A 23303-nucleotide genomic window follows, 5' to 3' on the forward strand; every position below is an offset into this window, starting at 1 on the left:
TTTTGGTATACCGGACTTGCTAAAATGGTTTAACCCATTTTAAACTTTAATAAAAGACATATGTCTTTTATTAAAGGTTCGCAGTTATGCCTATATTCTTCGAACCAGAAAAGTTGTACTAGATCTTTATTATCGCATTAATCAACTGAGTATTAATAAAAATGTTTGGAATTATTGGTTTCAATATCGTAGATATTTTTTTAAAAAAATGGTAATTTTTAACTGTCAGTAAAAAACGACAGATTTTTTTTTAAATATTTAAATGAGATGGATAAACTTCAGTTGTTAAATATGCTTTAAAAAATATTTTTTTATTTAGGTTTTAATGACTGCACGAAATTGAAATTTCCTGTTTTAAAAGTTATAGGCTAACCATCTAATTACACTCGGTGTTGAGAGATGAATTTTTGTAGCTTGTGAAAATTACAAAGCATAATTAGGATTCAAAAGTGGGACCTACTGGATAAAAGACAGAGAGATGTTACCATTCCACCATAGAGATCATCAAATTGTACTAAAAAGTAAATAGGTAAAGAACGGAATACTATATTTTCCATAATTCCTACAGGTTCTGTTAAAATAAATTAAAAATCACTAAAATAACAAGGAAAAGATGTTTTATGCTATATAAAACTCAATTTGTATAATGAAATTTTCCAAAGCCAAGCCTTTTTCTTTTGTGACATATTCTAAGTATATTGTAAACTGTTATTAGTCATTTTTGTAAAAAAATAAAAACAGAAGTAAAATAATTTGGAGATTAACGTGAATTAAGTATAAATAAAAAATAAAAAGTTATAAGTTTCGAACATGAAAGTTTAATGTGTTATTCAGGATTTACCTTCTCTTTAAATTTTTTTTTTTTTAATTTTAAATATTAACAGATTTTTTTTATATGTGAAGCATTTAGGGTTTTTATGGAATATAATCTCTTCTTGAAAAAATCTTGTTTTAGTGCTAGAGTGATTTTTTTAATCCGGTTACCCAATTTTAAATGTAATTTAAGAAAGGGAAATTTAGGTGGAATAAAAAAATGTATTTGTTACAAAAGAGATTTAATAAAAAGCTACTACTTACATAATTGTTAAAGAATATGCTCAGAATGCCCACCCCTTGCGGTTATACACGCACGTACTCTTTTCAGCATATTAGCAGAAACCTTTTTAAAAGTTGCATTGGAAATATTCGTGATTAAGTCTGTAATATTGACTAAGTTCATAAATAGTGTGAGGATTGTTTTTGAAGGCCTCGGACTTAATATAGCCCCACAAAAAGTAGTCAGGAGATGTGAAGTCTGGGGACCTTGGAGGCCATAAGCCCTTGCTTATTTTTCGATCATCAAAGAACTCTTGCAGAAAATCCATGGTTTCTCGAGACGTGTGGCATGTAGCGCCGTTTTGCTGAAACCAGCAATACCGTTCTTGAGGTTCCAGGAGGGACACAAATTGGCGCACAATATTCCTGTATACTTCACCATTTACTGTCTGTTCGAAGAATATGGGTCCGACCTATACGATGACGAGATATCGCACACCACACACCAATTTTTTCAGGATGCAAAGATTTGTCTTGTAAAGCGTTAGGATTTTCAACCGCCCAAATTCGACAGTTTTGACTGTTCACATAACCATCGAGATGGATCCAAGCTTCATCACTAAAGAACACTGTGTTTAAAAATTCGATTCCGTTATCATTCACGAGAGACCTAAACCAACGGCAATATTGCAATCGCTTGTTTAAATCTGGAGGCTGAAGCTCTTGGACTAATCGTATGCGATACGGATACAATTTCAATTTTTTAGCAGCTTTCTGAACACTCGAATATGACAAACCAACTTGCGTGGAAAGTTTTCGTAAACTTTTTCGTGGAGAATTGAGCAATCTTGTTTTCACATTCTCTAAAACATCATCTGTCAAGCGAGTTGGTCGACCACTACGTTTTCTGTCGCAAACATTACCTGTCTCTCGAAATCGGTTTGCTAGCCTAGAAATTGACATTTTCCTGGCGGAGGAACATCAACAAATTTAATTTGAAATGATTCTTTTACACTCGAGTACGATTTCCTAGCAAGATATTATTCAAGAATGAAAACTCGTTGTTTTATGGTAAAAGACATTCTGTTCGTAACGACCGGAAACGGCACAAAAGTTTACACAGCTCAAGGAGAATCAACTCACACTGCCGTATCTATACCGGTTGAGTAGCGCTACCAACTTCATGTCACAAAACAAAATTTCCCTTTCTTAAAAAAAATTACCAGTCATTAACAATTGGGTAACAGGACTAAAAAATCACTCTGTAGTTAAAATGTTTTATTAAAAAAAAAAAAATCAAAAATTTTTTATTAATAAAAAAACAATTTTAAAATAATATAACTTTTATTAAAAATATAAAGAGAATTGTTGTACTAGTTTCTTAGAGGTAGGCTTCATTCAATTACAGATTAATTTGGTTTATTTGCTTTTGCAACATAAAAGCACACACAAATTAAAAATCTTCATAACTTTCAGTTCGTATATTTTTACAATTATTTTGGAAAAGAAAATACATTTGTATCAGTGCTTTTTCGAGTTGTTTAATTTATTAAAAAAAAATTATTTAAATAAATGATAAAATAAAAATGCGTAATAAAAATAAAAGGATATAAATTAAAAATATAATGATTCTTTTTTTTGTTGTAATTTGTCAATTTTATGGTTATGATTTAACTTTCAGCAAAGGTACGTTTGTGAGATCGGTTGTAATTGTAATATATAAGTCTAGTCCAGTTGTCAAACCGTTAAATAAACTATATTATACATTTCTCTCTGAGAAACAAACAAAGTATTATAAAAAAAGAACACAGGCTTCCTGAGAAATTGAAAAAGAAAGTGTTTTCTAAGGAATATCATATTTGATAAATGTACTTACGTTTTAATTAAAAAACAGAAATACTGGTAATTTTTTAAATAAATTTTATACAAAAATTGTTAAAAACATTTTTCTCTCGCAGAGTTACACAATTTTTTTTTAACATTCAGGCAAGCGATCCAATTACTCGAATCCCATATCTTTATTGTTATTTATTAAAAAGTATAAAAATTATTTTATTTTTATTTTTTTTTTCTTTTGGGAAGAAAGGAAACTTTTCAAAAGAAAAAAATGATAGTTTAAGTAAAGGAAATATTGTTGATTTAAAATAGAATGAATACATTTTGAATAAATAAAATTAAATATTTATTACATAAATAATTTATAGAATGTATGGCTTTATAATTATTAAATAGATAGTAGTCCAAGATAAATAAATAAATTAATTAATTAATACAGAATAAAATTACAAGCTAGTATCTAACTACAGATCTATTACTAGCAAAACACATTAACTACCTTCTACAACTACAATAAAGCTTTATACAGTTGCAGTTAAGTTTTTATTTATGCGCTAGGTTTTTATATAAAATAAAAGCAAAATACTTTTAGCATCTACTTGATAAACCAAACTTTTTTTCACTATTTATATCATAGTATTTCCTTTATTAATTATAATTTTATAGAAAAAAATAATGGTTGATGAATTTAATTTAAATTTTCAATATAACTATAATATGTATAAAAAAATAAACAATTTTTTTTAGCTTAATGTTTTAATTTATATTTACTATATTTTATAACTTTCATTTAAAATAACATCTTGATACTATGGTATAAATAGTTTTATTTTAAAAATAAAATCGAAAGTATTGCATAACTATGTAATTTACCACTTTACTACCTTATATAATAGGGTAATCCCATGCTATTCGCAGATCTGAAAAACTAATAAAAACATAAAAATATCATAAACTGCTAAAGCACACGTGCTTAACTTTCACTAAACACTACACATTATTAAATCAAATCATTTTACTTTCTTTTTAAGCATATTATCTCGGAATCGAACTTTCGCGGTATATTTAGTACAATATAAAATGAGAAAAAAATTATCCAAAATTAAAAATTGTTAAAGTTATATTAGTAATGCTGTAATAGAATTAAAAAAAAAAATAATAAAAATAAATTCATCTACTATGAAGTCCTATTTGTAAAAAAAATTCTTCTCATGTGGACAGATTTAGTAAAACTGATACTCGGTAAAGGATAGTATTAATTGTCCTATCATAAAAGATTAACCTTGAGGAATTTAAAAAACCTAAGCTTTTTTAATAGTATATAACAAAATAAATAAAAATTCACAGAAAATTATTTAAAGGAATTAATATCCAAATAATTAGATTTTAAGTAGAGGATAAATATAGTGACGGCGCAATTAAACTAAAATTACATAAAAATCATTCTGGTTTAACTGAATAAAATTTTTAGTACAATAAGTGAAATTTAAAATTAAATTCTGGAATAAAACCGAATCTATAGAAAGAAATATAAAGTTCAAACTGGTAATTGAAATTCTAATCGTAACGTAAAAGAGAATTTACGTTTACGTAAATTCTTCTATGAAGAATTTGAAAAAAAATGAAAATGACGAGCTATTTAAAGCAGTGGGAAAATGATATATACTTTTTATTTATCAAAAAATAACCATTTAAAATAATATCGAGTACATAAAAACAAAATGTAGAGATAGTCTTAAAGTTAAATATTTTTAATAAACGGTGTAAAACAACAAAGTTGAATCTAAACTAAAAACCTTTTAAACACTTTGTATCAATTTATTATTATTATTTTTTTTTTTTAACAAAATCTAAACTCAATAATTACTATTTTATTAGTGGATTCTTGCAGCTCCGTAAATATTATAATTTAAAATTTATATAATTTTAATTGGTAATGTTGTTATTACCAAATAAAATTATATATTTAAAAAAAACGGCTAAAAACCTATTCCATTTATAACATGTCAACCCCAAATCTTCTTGTTTTCTTCTGCTTTCCTATTACAGGTAAAAAATGAGTGCTCAGAATTTCCACTTCGTACAGACACTCTACTGGACGGATTGAGCTGATTTTTTTTTATTATACTCGGAATGACCCGAAGATATGTCGTCAAGCATCGATGGACCTTCAAAAAATCATTTTCCTATAAGTAATAACCTCAGAAGGTTCCTCAATTAAAGAATAAATGAGGACTTTTTAAGATTTCTTATAGGAGACTCAAGTTTGGAGTCGTTTGACGTTTGATGACATAACTGTTGGTCATTCCGAGCAGAATAAAAAAAAAACAACCCGATCACCTCACTAAAAAGCCTAAACGTAATAGAGATAGGCTTACAACACAATTTTTTTAATATACTAGTTAAAAAATATTTCCCGTATATTTATAATTTCATTATCAATATTTTTGTAATTCACGGTATTTTTTGAAAACATAATTCCCGCGAATAGCATGTGATTACTATATTAATAAATTAGCTACATATTTCTAACATGCTTTACACATAATTCTTCGATACATTTTTTAACATGCCTTATTTCCGATTCTGTAAAATTAATAATAAAGAGAAAAATTACGAAATAAATTTTATTATCATTTAGAATATATATTCCATTATGTATTTATTTTTTATATAATAGAATAAAATTTTGGTATTATATTTATTAATAAATATATATTTTGCAAAATGTATTTTTATTTATGAATATTATTTTTTATTGTTTGAAAAAAGTAAATGCTATGACATAATAAAAATATAAATAAATTTATTTATTTTTTAAAATATCTAGTTTTATTACTTTAAAAAAATCAAATATTTTGAACAGTTTTAATTTTTTTTTAATTCTTATTTTAAGGTAGAATTCATATGAATATGTCGTAAAAGCATAAAACATATTTTATTTTAATGTTAATATTAAAGAAAATGATTTTTTAAAATTTATGATTCCATTTGTTTACCTTAATTGTTGTTTATTATTATTGTTTATTGTATATTAAATACGATATTATGTGTAATAACTTGTATTCAAGCACAAATCACATTATCCTTTTGTTAAAAAAATGTATATCTTGAAAGTAATGAAGATCACAGGCAGTATAATAAAACAAAAAAAAAAAAAAATGAATATTTTCTGCCCGCCCGCTAATGCACTGATTGTGTATACAAGGGCAATAGCCGTACTTCTATGCCGTTGTGCAGCTCTAATGAAAGGAGTTATAATATTAAATACGTATAATTAATAAGGCAACCAAAACGTTTATTTTGAATATTTTATTATTATATTCAAAATATTGTATATTTTACCTATTTATAATTGTAGTTATTATTTTAGTGTATAATAAAACATTCTAATAATAATTCAATACTGATTTATAATACTATCAAATAATGATTCATTATCTATTATTAAAAAAGCACAGCCTTTTTAATAATTTTATCTATTTTCTATAATAATAGTACAATATGACTTAAATTATGAATATGAAATTACAAATAATTAATTAATTAATACTGGTTTTCTAATACGTTCAAATAATTATTATTTTTTTAAATTGCATTATTAATGAATATGTAGTTGGAATCATAATAAAGATTATTTTTATTTAATCAATTTTATCATTTTAATCTGATTTTCTTCATTAAAAAATTAAGTTTTGTTATTTTATATTTTTAGAAGATTATATATAATAAATTATCATAATTGCTTATTTCTTTGTAACATATTAATAAAGAATTTATATTGCTGATATTTTTTTAACATCAATCAAGCAAATCCTTGAAACAAATAATATTTAAAAAAAAAAAATTTTACGTTCGTCTAATAAATAAGTTTAAATTTTTTTCCTATACTAAAAATAATATATATATATAAAACTTATTGAAATAAATAATCTATAAATATAAATGGTAATAAATAAATAATATATAATACATAATAATACAATATTTTTGACATTTTGGATGATCGTTATATTAAATGACGGGTACATTTGTACAACTTATTTGTAGAACGTTAATCAATCTACTTTATTTATAAAAAGTATAAATAAAGCTAATGAGGTGAGACATGAGTTGTGTTACGCGAAAACGAGTACAGACGTTCAGTAGGAAAGCTATATTTGCCACTACGCTTCCGGAGCTCACAGTTCATGTCTAACCTCGTTTTTTACATCAAGAAGGAAAACAATTTATAAAATTAGTAACTCTAATAATATTACGAGTAATAAACTCGTACAGTATGAAAAATTATACAATGATTAATACTGTTTAAACTAGAAATTAATTATTATATAAAAGAAAGAAAGTAATTCGGTTTAATTAAGCTATATTCCATATTTACCATATAGTTTGCTACATTTTGTAAAATGATAATAAAAACATTAAAACCATAAACTGAAGATGACTAAATTTTTATACTTTTAATTATTTAAATATTATTGTTTGTTGATAAAGTTACATAAATATTTATGTACCGGAGTAAAAAATTGATTTGCAAGCTTTTTTGCATAAAATGTCATCAAACCAGTTTATCTTTTATGTTTTGTAAGTTATATAAAAGATAAAATTAGCGTCAGCATACTACAGTGTATAAACTTCTGCTTGTTTCATATCCGGTATGAACCTGTTTAACAAATTTATAATTTCATAGATGTCGAATTTACCTAGTTTTTTTTTTATTTTGTAGATAATTTACTTCAATGATGTAGAAATTAAAAATAAGAGAGTTATTATGCTAAATATTTGGTTTTCTCATATATGGATGAATAAAAAATTATGCAAATTTGGCTGGTTTACTTGAAAACCATCACGCGGTTGGTTATGAATATAGATTAAGCTTAATATTTTAATATGATATTAATATAATATCTCTTAATACTCCAAGATATTAACAAATGTTAAGGAAAAGCTCTAAGTGAAAAATCATTTAGAAAGTTTGAAAATAGTTTAATAGATGGAAAAGTGTATGAAATAGAAATTAAAAATAAAACTTTCGCCAATTATGACAAAAAAATATTGAGTATTTTGTTTTCTAGAATATTAATAAGAACTGAAAAACGTACAGGAAATTAAATCAAACATTCTGGAATTATTTCAAAAAAATTATTTATCTAATTAAATAGAATTAATATGATACGGTTAAAAAACTGTATCGCTTTAGCATTATACAAATAAAATTGGCATGATTCTATGATAATTGTATCTTGTTACAATTATTACTCATAATTTAAGGGAAAACTTATACTTTTATGTAGATCGATACAAGAAAAATTAAAAATACATATTTTTTTCTTACATCGTTTTTTTTCTTCTCGCAAAACCATTGCCTCATAAATTTGGGTTTTGAAAAGTACCCGTTATTTTCTCTATTGTTCCTCACTGTTTGTCTCATAACCAATGTGAATTTTTCCTTTATCTCTTCCTCAAATTGTCAATATTTGCCTTATTCTACCGCTAGATAAACTTCCTGTTTTTACTATTCTTTTTTTTTACTTTTAAGACATAATGGATCACTTTAGTTCACTTTTTTTTGGCAAGTTCTTTTTTTTCTTGCTGATTTGTTGTTTTTCAGCTTTTCTTTTTTGCCAGTAATTTCTAAGGGTTTCAGATCTTCTTCCCCTTTCTTGTTCAGAGTACACCCGCCTTATTGTTTCCTTGGTTTTGATAGGAAATGTATAAAACTTTTCATTTTCTTATAAGTCCTATTTAATCAGCTCGTTTCTTAGTTTCAATTTTCTTCTAAGCGGTTTTATTTTGAATGCGATCTTTTTCATATGATTTTCCAAAACTTTTGTTTAGCGCAGAACAGGATCGTAGGTAAAAATAACTTAATATTTTATCATTTAGTCATCAATTTTTAGATATTTTTCTTTATAGAACTTTTCAATTCATTTATTGTAAATTAATGCAGAATTTAATATATTTAATTAGTACATATGATTTTCCTATTAGCGTTATTAACCTAAATGTATATAATTTTGGTTTCTTAATCCAAATCCATTAAACTCATTCACTTCCAGACATCAGAGTTATTGTTATATTCGGAGTTATTATTCTAGTATGGATCCTAGGTCGATATCCGAACAAATAGCTGTTGTATTTTGGTTGAATAAGTCTCAGCTGTCAGAGAGGAGGTAATTTGGATTAACGTTAAAACAAGAATCATTTCATATATTCACAGAATAAATGAACTATGATTTTCATAGTTTGTTACAATTAAATATAGTTCTATAATGTATAAATATGTATAGCATAGAAATAATTGAATTATAAAAAATAAAGTTAATTATATTGTAACTATAGGTATTAATTCATCCAAAAGCCAAAAACTTAGGTATATATATTTATATAATTAAATTACGATAAGATAACTATGATTGCTTATGAATCAGCTTTTCTGCTGTGACGTTGAAGCGACTACTGACTTTAATTTTGATACAGAAGAAGAAGAAGAAGAAGGAGAAGAGGAAGAAGAAGAAATAGAATGCATTTGATTTGACTCACGTGATCTCTTAGCTTCGATGTCAATGTCATCATCGTCATCGTCATCATCGTCATCGTCATCATCATCATCATCATCGTCATCATCATCATCATCATCATCTTGAGATGCTGATGATTGAACCGATGTTGGTACAGCGGATTGAACAAGATTACCGGAAGCCGGTTGCTGTATAGAAACATCTTGCGTCGTCAGTGTCACGGTTTGTTGTTGAGATTCATCAGCAGATGTGTCATCTTCATAAGTCGGTAATTCTTGATTGACTTGTTCTCCCGGTGCCGAACCGTAATCGGCATTATTATAATCTACATTTGATGCAGCTAATCCTTGAATAGGTTGAACGGATGGTGCAACAGGTTGAACAGATTGTACCACTGGTGCAGTCTGTACTACTGCTGGAGCTGCCTGAACGACTGGAGCGGGATTTGCTGACGGTTTTTCATCATCATCTTCATCATCATCATCGTCATCATCTTCATCTATTAAAAAAAAAAAATACAAATTAATAATTATAATAAAATGAAGATTGATAATTTAAATAACATTTATACTCATATAAACATATTTGAACATTCATATCACGAACAATGACATAATAGTTCAAATGAAATAGAATATTGAGATATAAGCATTAACATGAAAGCATATATATAATTGTGTAAACATTACTTTATCCATATATATATATATATATATATATATATATATATATATATATATAAATATATATTCAAGCAATACTTGCGGCTTTGGTAGCGTGGATAAAAAAAAGTCTATCGTAATCTAAGTGTGATGTTTTAGTGGATGCTGATGCTAATGTGTTTTTAGGTTGATATTCATTTTATATTAGCAAACTATTCGATTTAATTTGTCGAGGATTTTGATTATGTTAGACTGATTTCTAATGATTAGCTTTATCCTTGCAGACTTTGTTGACCAGCGATGTTTAGCGTTCATGGATGATGAACGAAAACAATACTAAAACAACTTCTGAAAACCAACGGAGATATTATTATTTAATTTCTATTTTACTATTTTACAATTTCAATTTTGTCTATAAGGAACATTCAGACGTCTCCACACACTCGTGTGTGCACGTTCGGTGTTGTATTTCCTGTCATTAATTTATTGAGTTCTCGGAAAATTATGTACTTGCACGGAGCATAAGGTCAGTCTTTTTAAAATATTGTTTACTTGATATATGATATATGAGTCAGGTCTAACAATAGAGTTCGGTGTTGTGTTCATGCTCATGCTGTTCGGTGTTTTGCTTATAATAATTTCTATATTAGATATAAAAATTAAATTTAATAAATTAATTTAAAATTATGATACTATTATCGATTTAATAAAATAAAACAAACATATATGTACAAATTTTTTTTGTGACTCAAGTTATATTTACAATTCGGTGTCGTACATTAGAAAACATAAGTAAATTTTATGACAATTTACGAAAAAAAATTATAACAAATTTTACGGCAAGGGATGTAATAATATTTATATATCGTAATTAAACAGTCTGATTAACAATGAAAAAAAATAAAAATGCAACTTAAAACAAAGTATTCAGTATTGTATATTGTTTGTAATCAGTAGGCGCAAGTGCGCAAGAAACTGGCGCGAGACGCAGCTCGCGCGCGCTATGTTCGGTGTAATTTAAATTTCCGTAACTTTTTTTCTACGACATATTAAAAACTGTAACTTTTTGAAAACTTCATAATGTTTTAAATTTTAATACTGTATGGGTTAAAAATTAAATTCAAAATTTTATCGCTTAACTTTTGCAATTGAACGTGCTAACTCCTGAAAATGCATTAAAGATTTAAAAAAAAAATCATAACAGCCAGTAAATATTTTAGAAAATTCGCTTTAATCTTTTTCTTTAAAGAATTGCTTGAATATTATACTGTTAAATTTTTTTAAAGAAATATTAATACCCGGCTGAGATACAGCGAGTTAAACCAAAAAAATCACGAAAAAAATATTTTTTTCCACTTTTGGCTAAAATGTCAATTTTGACAATTTTCCCTCAATTCTAGATCAAAATAAACTTCATATTCCTTGAAAACATAAAGTATGATGGAAATTAGAGATTAAAACGATGCTGATCGATTTTTCATTTTTTTAAGCGACTTTTTATGGGAGTCCCGCTCGTCTATAATATTTTTAGGTCAGAATGTAGCGGTAGGTGTAATTTACAAGTATTGAATAAGCAAAAATTTTAATCATTCATTATATGATTAAATAAAGATCACTAACAGGCTTTCAATTTTATTTCTATTCAATAAAATGAGATTTGATTATATAATAGGTAAATTTCTCCGTCAATTTAGTTATACATTAGAATTATAACTCTTTTTGTTTTCTATTTAGATATAATGTACTTTTGATACCAACGATTCTTTTCTGGTGTGATTTTTAGATGCAGTCAATTTGTACTACAATTACACGTTTATTATGTGCAATGTGCTACTTATAAGTAGCACATCGAAGATGTATAAATCATGCATACTGATTTAACATTTTAAAGATAAACTTGTGTTGTGATTTCTTCATTCGTTAAATTTTTAAGTTTAAATAGAATTACGTGTACGTCAAAATCTTCTGATTTATTATTTGAATAATAGACTTCAAGTTTTTCGAGAAACTCGGTAATTTTATCAATATTCCAAAAAATGTTTTTAGTAGTGAAAAAAAATAAATTGTGTAATAATTTATAAAAATGGAGTAAATAATAAATATTTGATTTTTTCATTATTAATTTTTTTTTCAGTTAATATTTAGATCTTCATTACAAATTAAAAATAAATAACGTTCATTCTTTTCACAAATAAAAACAAGTCTTTTAGTAACTAGGATAAGACAATATAATAAAACCATAAATAAACATACTAAAATCAATCATTAAGAAAATTTAAATTAGTTAAAAATTGTAATAAGTATTTTATTCCGATCGGTAAATAATTAATAAATTATATGGATTACGTCGAAATGAGTAGATTACTGTGTGGATAAAACCTACATAGTTTTACAATGGTAAACCCTTTATTAGAACTGCATCACAGAATATACAATTAATCTTCTATATATATATATATATATATATATATAAATGAATGTTTGTTTGTTTGTTTGTCTCGTATGTGTTCGTATACCATTCATCCGATTGCGATGAAACTTTTGTTGTGCGCACGTCCGCGAAGGTTTCCCAGTTATGTGGTCCGTAGGGACCCGCTAGGTGGCTCTGGGGTCGAGATATTTCAAAAAATTACATTTATGGTCCGATTTGGCTCATATTTAGATTATGTTACTTACATAGAAAGAAATACCTTTGCAAAAAATGGACCCGTTAGGCTCATATTTAGAATATGTATTAGTTAAGCGAAAATAAAAATTTTTGCAAAAACTATACCCGCTAGATGGCCTCGGTGTCGAGATATTTACGAAACAAACAAACAAATACACAAACAGACTTTCTTCTTCTATATATATATATATATATTTATAAAGCAATGTTCGTATGTGTGTCCGCTTTAGACTAAAAAACTACTAGACCGATTTTCATACGGGTTTTTTCAAAATGGTCCGCGTTGTCCGGAGATGGTTTAAAGCTAGTGAAATCCTCGATATGACCAGCAAAAGGAAAGTTAGGGGTATTTTGAACCGACTACTGTGTTTAGAGAGTACTTTGAATTAAATCTGATAAGTAGTGCTGTTTTGATAAATGGATTTATTTACATTCTGACTTTTATAAAGTAAAGCTTAAGTTCCATAATGTTCAGTTTTTTAATATTTTATTAAACTTTCAATTGTGTTCATTTAATCTATATATATACTCAAATCTAACAATAGCGAAGCACTGCCGGGTTTACTAGTTACAAGATAAATAATAGATGTGATTAAGATCTCATATCAATTATTTAAAATAATAACACATGAAATAATGTTAAGGTAAATTTCAACAGGAATATGTTGAAATTTTTTTATCTAAAATAAAAAAATAAATAAATAAACTGCAATATAAAACTAACTTAAATCTAAACTTCGCAACATAATATAAACAAGTTAAAAAACAAAAACAAACAATGTGTTGTTTAATATTTCAGGTTTTATTAAAAGATAATATTTGTCACTATTTTGAAAAATAGGACGAAGTAAAAAATTGAATGTAATATTCAGATTTTCTAAAATGTATGGGTATATTGGTGGAGGGGGGGACCAACTTTTCTTTTCGTTTTAGAGCTCCTAAACACGATTCTGTATTATTTATATACGTATATGTATAAGAGTTTTTCATCCGTTCTACCGGATAAATATTTTAACTGATTTTGACGAAACTTAGCGGGCTGATGTAAACCTATTGGGAATAGAGCTGTATTGATTTTCAAGGGAATTGGTTCACAGGAACCGGAATTAGAGCCAAAAAACGAGGTTTTTGGGTGCAAACTTTAAACTCGAAATTTCAAAAAATCCTTTTTTGGTGTTTGCACTTACATAGTAAGAAGAACGAGTATAGAAATTGTTATCAATTTATATTCAGTAGTTTTTGCTGGGCGTTGATTATGAATCACTCAGGTCATGTTCTTATATATATATATATATATATATATATATATATATTTATATATTTATATACACACAACTTCCGGAAAAATAAATATATAACTTAAAAATTTATTTAGAACTTTACGTTTCTTATTTTTTCTTGATTCCAATTCCTTTTTCTTATTTTTTTTGAAAAAAAAAGTTTTCGTTTGAAAGTTCAGCTTCAACTGTTTATTTAAAAAAAATTATAAACACATATTTTTCTCTTAATAATAACAGATATTTATATTATTATATTTAAATAAATTGCAAAATAATATTAAAACAACTTACAGAAGGTAACTTCTCCAAGAAGAGGTAAGCAACCCCTGTTTACTCAACAGTTGTAATGAATATAATACGATATTGTTCATTCATCTGAAAACGCATTTTTCATACGTATATATATATATATATATATATATATATATACATACACTGTATATGTAATGAGCAAAGGGCCGGTTCAGTTATAATAGTAACTACATCCCCTATATTACGCTTGATTAAACAATAAAGCATTTTCTAAATTCCCTCCCTGACATTCTCTTTTATGAGAAAATAAGATGCAAGATTGACAGAAGAGTGATATTCAGGATTGCTTTATATTATGTAAATAAAAATTTTATTATTAAAAATATATAGAAATAAAAAAAAATATATATATTAAATTAATATAATAAATAAATAATATATATAAATGAAAAATGTTTTCAGAAAAAATAAATAATAATGAATGAAGATACATCTTCGTTAATTTTTTTAAATTTCAAAAAATTCTTTAAATTAAGTCTTTAGAAAAATTAAAATATAATTGTAGAAAAATATTTTGATTTTAAAGAAAATTAATAAAATAAAAATATTGTTTAATTATCTATGTAGGCTATACGAAATAATTTTAAGTTTTCACAATAAATGTGTATAGTTATTTGTTTTTTTGAATCTATGATTTTTTAAGAATTTATACATGTGATTCATATTTATACGTGAACACTGAATTATTTAAAAGATAAATTACTTACCAGTAAATCTAGAATCAATCAAACCATTTCCATGAATTACTTTCTAATTTAGAGAATAACTGACAATTTTTTTCCGGTTGTAAATAATATTTTTACTGACGTTTTGAAGAAAAATACGGTATAATTTCGGTCGTATAGTGTGAGTAGGGATGAAAATGAACTTTCTTTAAGTTTTGAGGTATGAATACGAAAATACCATTCACTTAAATTGTGGTTTCCTTGTGTATTTATAAGTCTATGTATAAAATATTGTGATTCGGAAATTTCCAAAACTACTCAATCAATTGCTTTGAAATTTAGACAAGCTGTAGTAGTGAATCTGAACTCGTGCATGTGAAAGTGTTATGAAGATTGGTTGGGTCGTTCTTGAGTTACGCTCAATTTAAGGTCAAACAAATTTGAGCGGAATAATTTAGAAGCGTGGTTCGTTATCACGCTGAAAATTGGAACGTTGACAATTTCTTTATCTGTGATATCTATGTTAGTAATATTGTTCGGTGTATTCAGGTAGGATGTGTTTGCGATTTGGTTTGTGTTTGAGCGGGGCAAAAAAAAAACAAAATAAAATAAAGTCGGCTTTCTTGTGCAGTACTGCGCAAGAATTTCTAACTGCTAAAGATTTAGTCAAAATTCAACAGTTGTAATGTAATAAGCTAATGGTTCTTTGTATGAAAATTGTAAAATGGACAATGTTTTATGATCCTGATTTAATTAGATTAAATATTGAAGATTAATTTAAAAAAATTTTCGGTTTAGATTTCAGGATAATTATTTATTAATTAATGTTTTTTTTGTTTTTTTTTGAAAAGATGGAATAGCATAGATGTTTATTTTTTGGGCTCATATATTATGAACCCAAAAATATATATATTTTTGTTATAAATATATTGTTTTTTTTGTCATATATTGTTGTTAGGGATGTAGGATGTAGGGGATATACCGAAATGAAACGACTAGCACTAGATAAGGAATCTTGGAGAGCTGTATCAAACTAGTCAAATGACTGAAGACAAAAAAAAAATATTATGAACACAAGCTGGCTACATTTACTATTATTCTTTCTATCTGATTTATATTGTAGTAACAGTAAAACTGTGCATCGTTTTGTTTTTCCTTCTACCCATCGAGTAATATGTTTTTGTGTGAAACCTTCGGTGTTAAAGGAAGGCGCGGGAATCACGCTTCCGCGAATCGGTTAATTTGATTATTGAGGGCTGTAAGTTATGCTAGGTGGTCGTGGTTGGAAGAGGCCTTAAAGGCGGTAGTAGGTTGTGTAAATACACTGATGGAATATCTGCCGAGGCATTTGCATCGGTGGGATTTTGATAGGCCAAACTAATTATTGTGTTCTGTTTTCAAGTTTAGAGGGTCTAAAAGATGATCTCCGGTAAAGCCCATCAGAGCTAGGAAAGGAGGGGATGGACTGGCGACCAGGATCGTCACAAGGCGGGTGTCTTCCTCTACGGGGATCAAGGTGAAGTATCCAAGGTTAATGGTATGTAACTTTGGTTACTACCAATTCTTGGAAAGTGCAGGCCAAAGAAGAACGAAGAGGTCTTCGGAAGAAGAAGAGGGAGAAGATGAAGAAGAAGGAAGACCAGCCACTCGTCTCAACATCACGGACTGGAGTCCGGAACAGAGCCCAGCAGAGATGCGTCCTGAAGGGCAGCTATACCAGAAGCGGATGAAGAGCTTCTACACAACCTCTCCTTTTCAAAACTTACAAGTTAGATAAAATAACCCAGCAATTGCGACTCCTCCGGAAAAGGGGACGCATTGCTCCCTCCTTATAGCTAGTGCCCCGTTGTGGCGTATTCCTGCTAGCCTATTAAGCGTTAGCACCGAAAGGACTTCAGTGGACGGTCTGAAGGGGAATTACGTCGGGAGGACAGGCTTTATAAGCCTAGCCTTCCGCGGTCGGCCCATGAAATGGGTTCGATAACGCTGGTTCAACAACGGATTGGAATGCAATTAAATCCGTCTTAAATTCACTAAAATAATAATACACAAAACTTGAGAAAATTAGAACCGAGATTTAAAATAATTCTTTTAAAAACCAAGCCCGATTAGAATGATCCAGCAGCAAGGGACTCTGTCCAGGTTCTGCGATGGAGTAGGGAGTAATAGACTCCTGCCAACTTTGCATTCCATTCCAAGGTGAAGTAATAACTAGTCTTCAGTTTCTCATTTATCCTATAACGTCTATATATACATCGTATACATATAATAAACTGATATTTGGCTTTTTAAAATAGATATACATTTTCTTTTTATAATAAAAATAATTTTTATGAAAAAAACTTAAAATATATTATTTATATAAAATTTCAGTTTATAGTTATTAAAAACAACGAATAAGAATGTAAAATACACTAAAAAAGAAACGTATTTATGCAGAAATATACAATTTACTAGACCGGTTTGATGCATTTTTCAAGATCTTTCTCTTCTATGCTGAGTCTTTAATTTAATTGTATCACCCACACGCTATGTTTTTATTTATTTGTTTTTTTATTTTTTAACGTGTTTTCTTTCACATAATTTACCTTCTAAAACCCATTAAATTATTATGTAAGTCCCATTCGTTTTTGCAGTTAAGTTTTAAATTTAATAACTCGGTTCGTAATTATTAAAAAAATAAATGGTAGTCTTTTATCATTACCGATTATTTTTTTTCTGATATGTATTCAATTTCATTACATTATTAAAATATTTCTTTAAAAAATTGAAGAAATCGTTTTTAATTAATTTTATCCAGATCATTTTACGTTCATTTAAAATTATATTAAAAAAAAAAATGTTATAACTTCCTAATAAACAGTTTTTTTTTCATTCCTTCGCTAATTTGATCATTTAGTTTAGATCAAATATTTTCCTGTTAATAATTATTTTTGAATAGTCATTTCAATTAAGAATTATTATCCTTAGAATAGAATAAAAAAATATGCCAGTTTTTATTAATACTCTGGGTGAGGAAATGTATTTAGTAATATAAATAACCATTATTATTTCTAGGATGAAGAAAAATCTATTTTACAAAAATATGATTAAATGTTTTGCTCCTGTTCTTTATCAACGGAAAGAAACATTCTACAGAAAATTACTAGCGGAATTTTTTCTTAGGAACACTATTCTCCAGTAGCAACTATGCCGCCTATTTATTACGTAAACATTAGAGTCAATTTTATCGCCTTAACTAACGTAGAAATTATTCAAAAAAAGTTTTTATCTTTAAATAATAGCTTCCTCGTCATAGATTCTTTTTTGTTAAATTATTACGTATATTCCTAATCTTGTTTATTATTATATACATTATAAAGAATACTAAAACAAAAGCGATACTTTTAGAAGTAATCACTTTTGATTGTAATTAATAATACTAGAAAAATGGTGGATATATATAAAAAATGTTCAAAAAATACCCAACTATGATATGGTTAATGAAAACTAACATCAAAGTTGTAATACTTTGTATTGATTATTTGTTCTTATATAGTGGAAAATAATTTTACATGAAAAAAAATTGCTCAAAATTTTTGGGGTGGGGGTAATTTATGATGAAATTTTTATTGTAAAATTATCATTATATGTTTAAATAAGCCAAAAAGGTTTTAAAAATGGAACAAAAAATCTGTATTTATTATTTTTTTTGTGCTTACCCACATCCAAAATCACCTTCCTACAATTTTTTTTTTATTTTTCTACGTTTACTATGTTAAATGAAAGAAACTAAAACAAATTTCACCAAAAAAATATTAACCAATAAAAAGTTATCTAAGATTTATTTTTTGGGAAGTGGGAGGTGAATATGACGAAATTTTAATGTAATATAATTATTAAAAGTTTATTATTTAAGCTTCTAATAACATTATTTTGATTTTTTAGTTTAAATAAACCAAAAAATTCTGATGTGGATACCACATAACTTCCTTGTACGCCTATTAAATTACATATACACATCTTTCGCTGTACTTCATTTAAACTTATTTCATTTCAGTGAGATACGGTCCACCAATTCTTTAATAAAGTGGACAGTTACACAATTACATTACGGTGGCCACTACATTATATCACTTTTCTTGTGGTGTCCGTGTCAGTATTTTATATTAGTTTATATACTAATTTTGTTTTACGTCCCTTAAGTATTTATATCGAGTAAGTGAGAACTTGTCGTATCCGTAACCATGGACAAATCGGTTCGAATCCAACTTCATATACATATATTTTTTTAACTTCTTTTTTTTTAATTTAACTATATTGATTTAGTAATATTTATTACCCTCTGTAAACATTTTGAATTAAAATGTAGAATTTTATTTCACTAATAACGTCTGATTTTTTTTAATATCTTATTTTTCATTTTTATTATTGAATTATTATTTATTGTAATTTTTTTTTACAATCCGAGGTTAATAATTATTAATAAATCAATATATTTAAATTTTAAAAAAAGGTAAAAAAATATATGTATATGAGGTCGGATTCGAACCGATGTGCCTTCCTCTTGTAAGATCCAAATATCTCATTAATTAAAATCTTATTTTGCTATAACTCTGGAACCAGCGAAACTAAGTACCACATGATTTATCGTTGAAAAGGTCTCAATGAGGGCTTATTACTGCAGTTAAGAAACAGCCCAAAATCCAAATATTTTGGATTTTGGGTTTACACAAAATCCACCGTAATGTAATTGGACCTTTTGGTCCAGTCGATTGTAATCAAAAGGGGAAGTGTAGAACTAAATATTAAAACAGTCCTAAATCCAAAATTTCAACATTCTGCGGTTAGTCGTTTTTGAGTTATGCGAGGTACATACATACGTACTTACGTATGTACGTACAGGCGTCACGCAGAAACTAGTCAAAATGGATTCAGGAATGGTCAAAATAATATTTCCGTTGAAATCTGAAAATAATTTTCGCGATCACAATACTTCCTTTATTTCGCACAAGGAAGTAAAAAGTTTTGAAAAGTCCAAAAAATTGAAATCCAATACATAAAAAGATACTTTTTCCAAGTTTTGGTAAAGGAAAATTTTGGGAAAAATTCTTTTTAAAAAGAGGAAGATAAGCATGCACGCGTTATTTAATATAAAGGGGGGTTAGGTTTGAAAAATTAAAAAAAAAAATATTCTCCAAAAACCCATCCACCTCCTGGATATTATTGACCAGAAAATTTTACCTACAAGTACTCCCATACACGATTCTATACAAAATTTCATCAAAATCGATTTCATTCAAAAGTTATTAAGATTTAAACACGTCAAAAAGTACGTACGTACGTACGAAAATTACCCCCTCTTCGGTTTTTTAGGGTCCTTGGGTCATGAAAGGTCGAGAAATGCAAAAAACCCGTACTCCATTTTCTTTACTGATTACTGTACTTCTTGCAGCATAGCTCTTAAACTATGATACCATGAAAGTAAAAAAATATTATTTATTAGAAAATTAATTGGGCATATTTTAATTTTTTTTTGCATATTTACACGTAATTAAAAATAAATGAAGTACAAAAAAGTAGCCAGTGGAGATACTTTTTTTAGCTTATTTAAATTATTTTTAAAAATAAATTTTATTTAATAAATAAAATTTATAAAAATATGAATAAAAAAAGGCTATTTTTGTTATTTTATTATTGTTTATTGAGAAGCGAATTATTAAGCTTCTGAGAAATTGGTAAAATATAACGAGACTCGTGTAAATTAACTAGGTCTGGTTGGCTCACTGTATAATCCACTAACCCAGATTTTCATCTAATAAGAATTTACTACTACAGTATTTGTTTTTTATCATAATTTTTTTATTTTGAACTTTTTAACTAAATTAGTTTCAATTTTCCTTTATTCTGTTGTACTTCAAAATGAAAAAAACCAAATTTTTGTTTTAGTTTTTTTAAATACTGTGTTGAATAAAATTATTATAAAAAATGAGGTTATATTTACGTAATGTATAGAATACTTTTTTTAAAATTAGATCTTAGTGTAACAAAACTGAAACCTAAAAAAAATTAAATTCAGTCTAATTTAAAATTTCACCACTGGGAAAATTATTTATTCCTGCGATTTTTCTGTATACATAATTTAAATAAAGATTATAAATTAAAGATTTATAAATAATTTACTTCATAAGGTAATTGGAATGTCATTAAAAAAGTATACATTAAATAAATTTTATTAAAATTTTTATAAATTGAAATTGTATTCTCAAAATTTAGAAACAAAATTCGTAAATTCCATAATTCCAAATTTCATTGGTTGTATTTTTATATCGATTATTTTTAATTTTTGAAGTTTCATTGTATTTGTAAATTAATTGAAATTAACATTTGGATCGTGATTAAAATTAATTTAGAAATCAAAGATCAAAAACTATGCTCAGTATAATGGATATCCTTTTAAAAACTAACTGTTGTAGTACAATACAGTCTGTTTCGAAAGTTTTTCGTCATTATCTGATGTAAATGATTAATGACAAAAAGTTTTAAAACATTATCTACAATTAGTTTATATATACTATTATTGTAAATAAGAGGCTTAAACAAGTTTGTGAGTACATAATAAAAAGGTTGATTAATCATGTGTTCGCATTAATTACCACTACAACAGATCTTTATGTTTCTCTCCATCATAAAAAAAACATTGATTGGATAACTTGAAGCTAAACGTTCAGGTATTAAGTTTGAAAATGTCAGGCGCAATAGGCAACCAATATCTCTGATTTTCAACCGTTGTACTGTTTTTACCGTTATGTGTATTTAATGAAGTTTTTCTACATTGAGATCGATGGCAATGAAAGTTGAATCTTAAAGCCCTTTTTCATTTCTCTTTTTGATTTTGATATTACTTCCCGTCTTCGTCTAATTTTTACTACCCCAGTAGTTTATCTTTTCTAACTACAATTTATTTTTGAATAATTAATTATTTTGATTGTACTATTACTATTTTTTTAACAATAGATTCATGAAATAAAAATATTTGTAAATAAATATAAAACATTTATTAAAAAATAGAAAAAAAATATTTGAATTGGTTTATTTTTTCTTCATATTATGTTTTTTTCTTTACCGTAATCTATTAAGTTAATTTTTTATTTTATAATTACTAATTTTGATGATTTTTTATTTTTTTGGGGATATTCTTTCTTGTTTGTTTTTATTTTTTACTAAGCACCCATGAAGTTCTCGTCTCTTTTTTTTCCATTTGTTATCACGCTTGTTACTCACCTATTTCCACATATTTAAGAAATGTAGTATTTTAATAACCCCTAAGTGATGTTAATTACCACTAATGTACGATGCATTAATACTTACAGATGGGATTAACCTGTAATTTAACACTATGTATTTCAATATCTCCTACGTCTGTGATGGGGTAAAGAACCTATGTAGAAGAGCGAATTGTCATATTTTTTTTTTCTATGAAATTAATGATATTCATTATAATGCATCCAGTATCTGTGGTGAACAGAATTACTGTTACTTGAAAGGTTAAATATTAACAACTGGCTTGGTATTTTGGCTTACTTATGAGGACAGGAGGAGATTTCTTCTCTTCTAATTTTTCCTAGTAAGTCTAGGATGGGGTATCTTTTTGAGAACTGTCCCACTTTTGAGAGTAATTTACTCAAGTTAAAATGTGTATGAGGATTTTATGGCTCATAAAATTTCTCGATCATTTCATGGTAGCAGGTAAATCATAGGGATAGCTAAAGTTAAGTGTGTTGATCTTAAACTTTTGATTAATTTCGCCTAATATACTTAACATAAAAATCGTATTTCTTTTTTTATTGATTCTTTTTTATGGTCTTTAATTTTAACATTATCACATTCCATATATTTGATTTTCTTTTATCATTTCTTGTCTATTATCTTTCTTGTAAACATCGCGGTAATTTATCGTTATGTAGAAATCTATCTATCTTTCTTGTACAATGATAGTTTGATAAATAAAATAATAGTTATTATGTTTGACGCATTTAGCTCAACGATGTTCTAAAATCATTACACCATTATTTTTATAGAACGATTTGTTCATCTCTTCAAAATAATCATTCGCAGCAATCGATTCTTTTAATTGATTCAACATTTTTTTCAGGCCATTTATTTAGGTTCAATAATAGATTAAATTCTTAGGATGACGAGTAAGGAAGCTGAGGTGGCAATTCGTACCTCAATTCATTCAATTTGGATATACAATTGCTGAAGTATGAATCGGTGCATTGTCTTGATGAAATAATACGTTGTTGGTCAATTACAATCTGGTTTTTGTTCGTTTCATTGATCAG

General features: G+C 26.8%; 1 protein-coding gene across 1 annotated transcript in view; it reads right to left on the reverse strand.

Moving 5' to 3' along the window:
- LOC142330639 (uncharacterized) overlaps positions 1-14521 on the reverse strand; it is a 50129-nt gene extending 35608 nt beyond the window's left edge. The window contains exons 1-2 of the mRNA XM_075376083.1: positions 14437-14521; positions 9415-9891 (exon numbers count right to left, since the gene is read on the reverse strand). Coding sequence (XP_075232198.1) covers positions 9415-9891; positions 14437-14521 — 562 coding nt within the window. The remainder of the gene's footprint in view (positions 1-9414; positions 9892-14436) is intronic.
- Between the last annotated feature and the right edge of the window lie 8782 nt (positions 14522-23303).

Source organism: Lycorma delicatula, chromosome 9 (assembly GCF_047948215.1).
Source record: "Lycorma delicatula isolate Av1 chromosome 9, ASM4794821v1, whole genome shotgun sequence".
In the NCBI taxonomy this organism is placed as follows: Eukaryota; Metazoa; Arthropoda; class Insecta; order Hemiptera; family Fulgoridae; genus Lycorma; species Lycorma delicatula.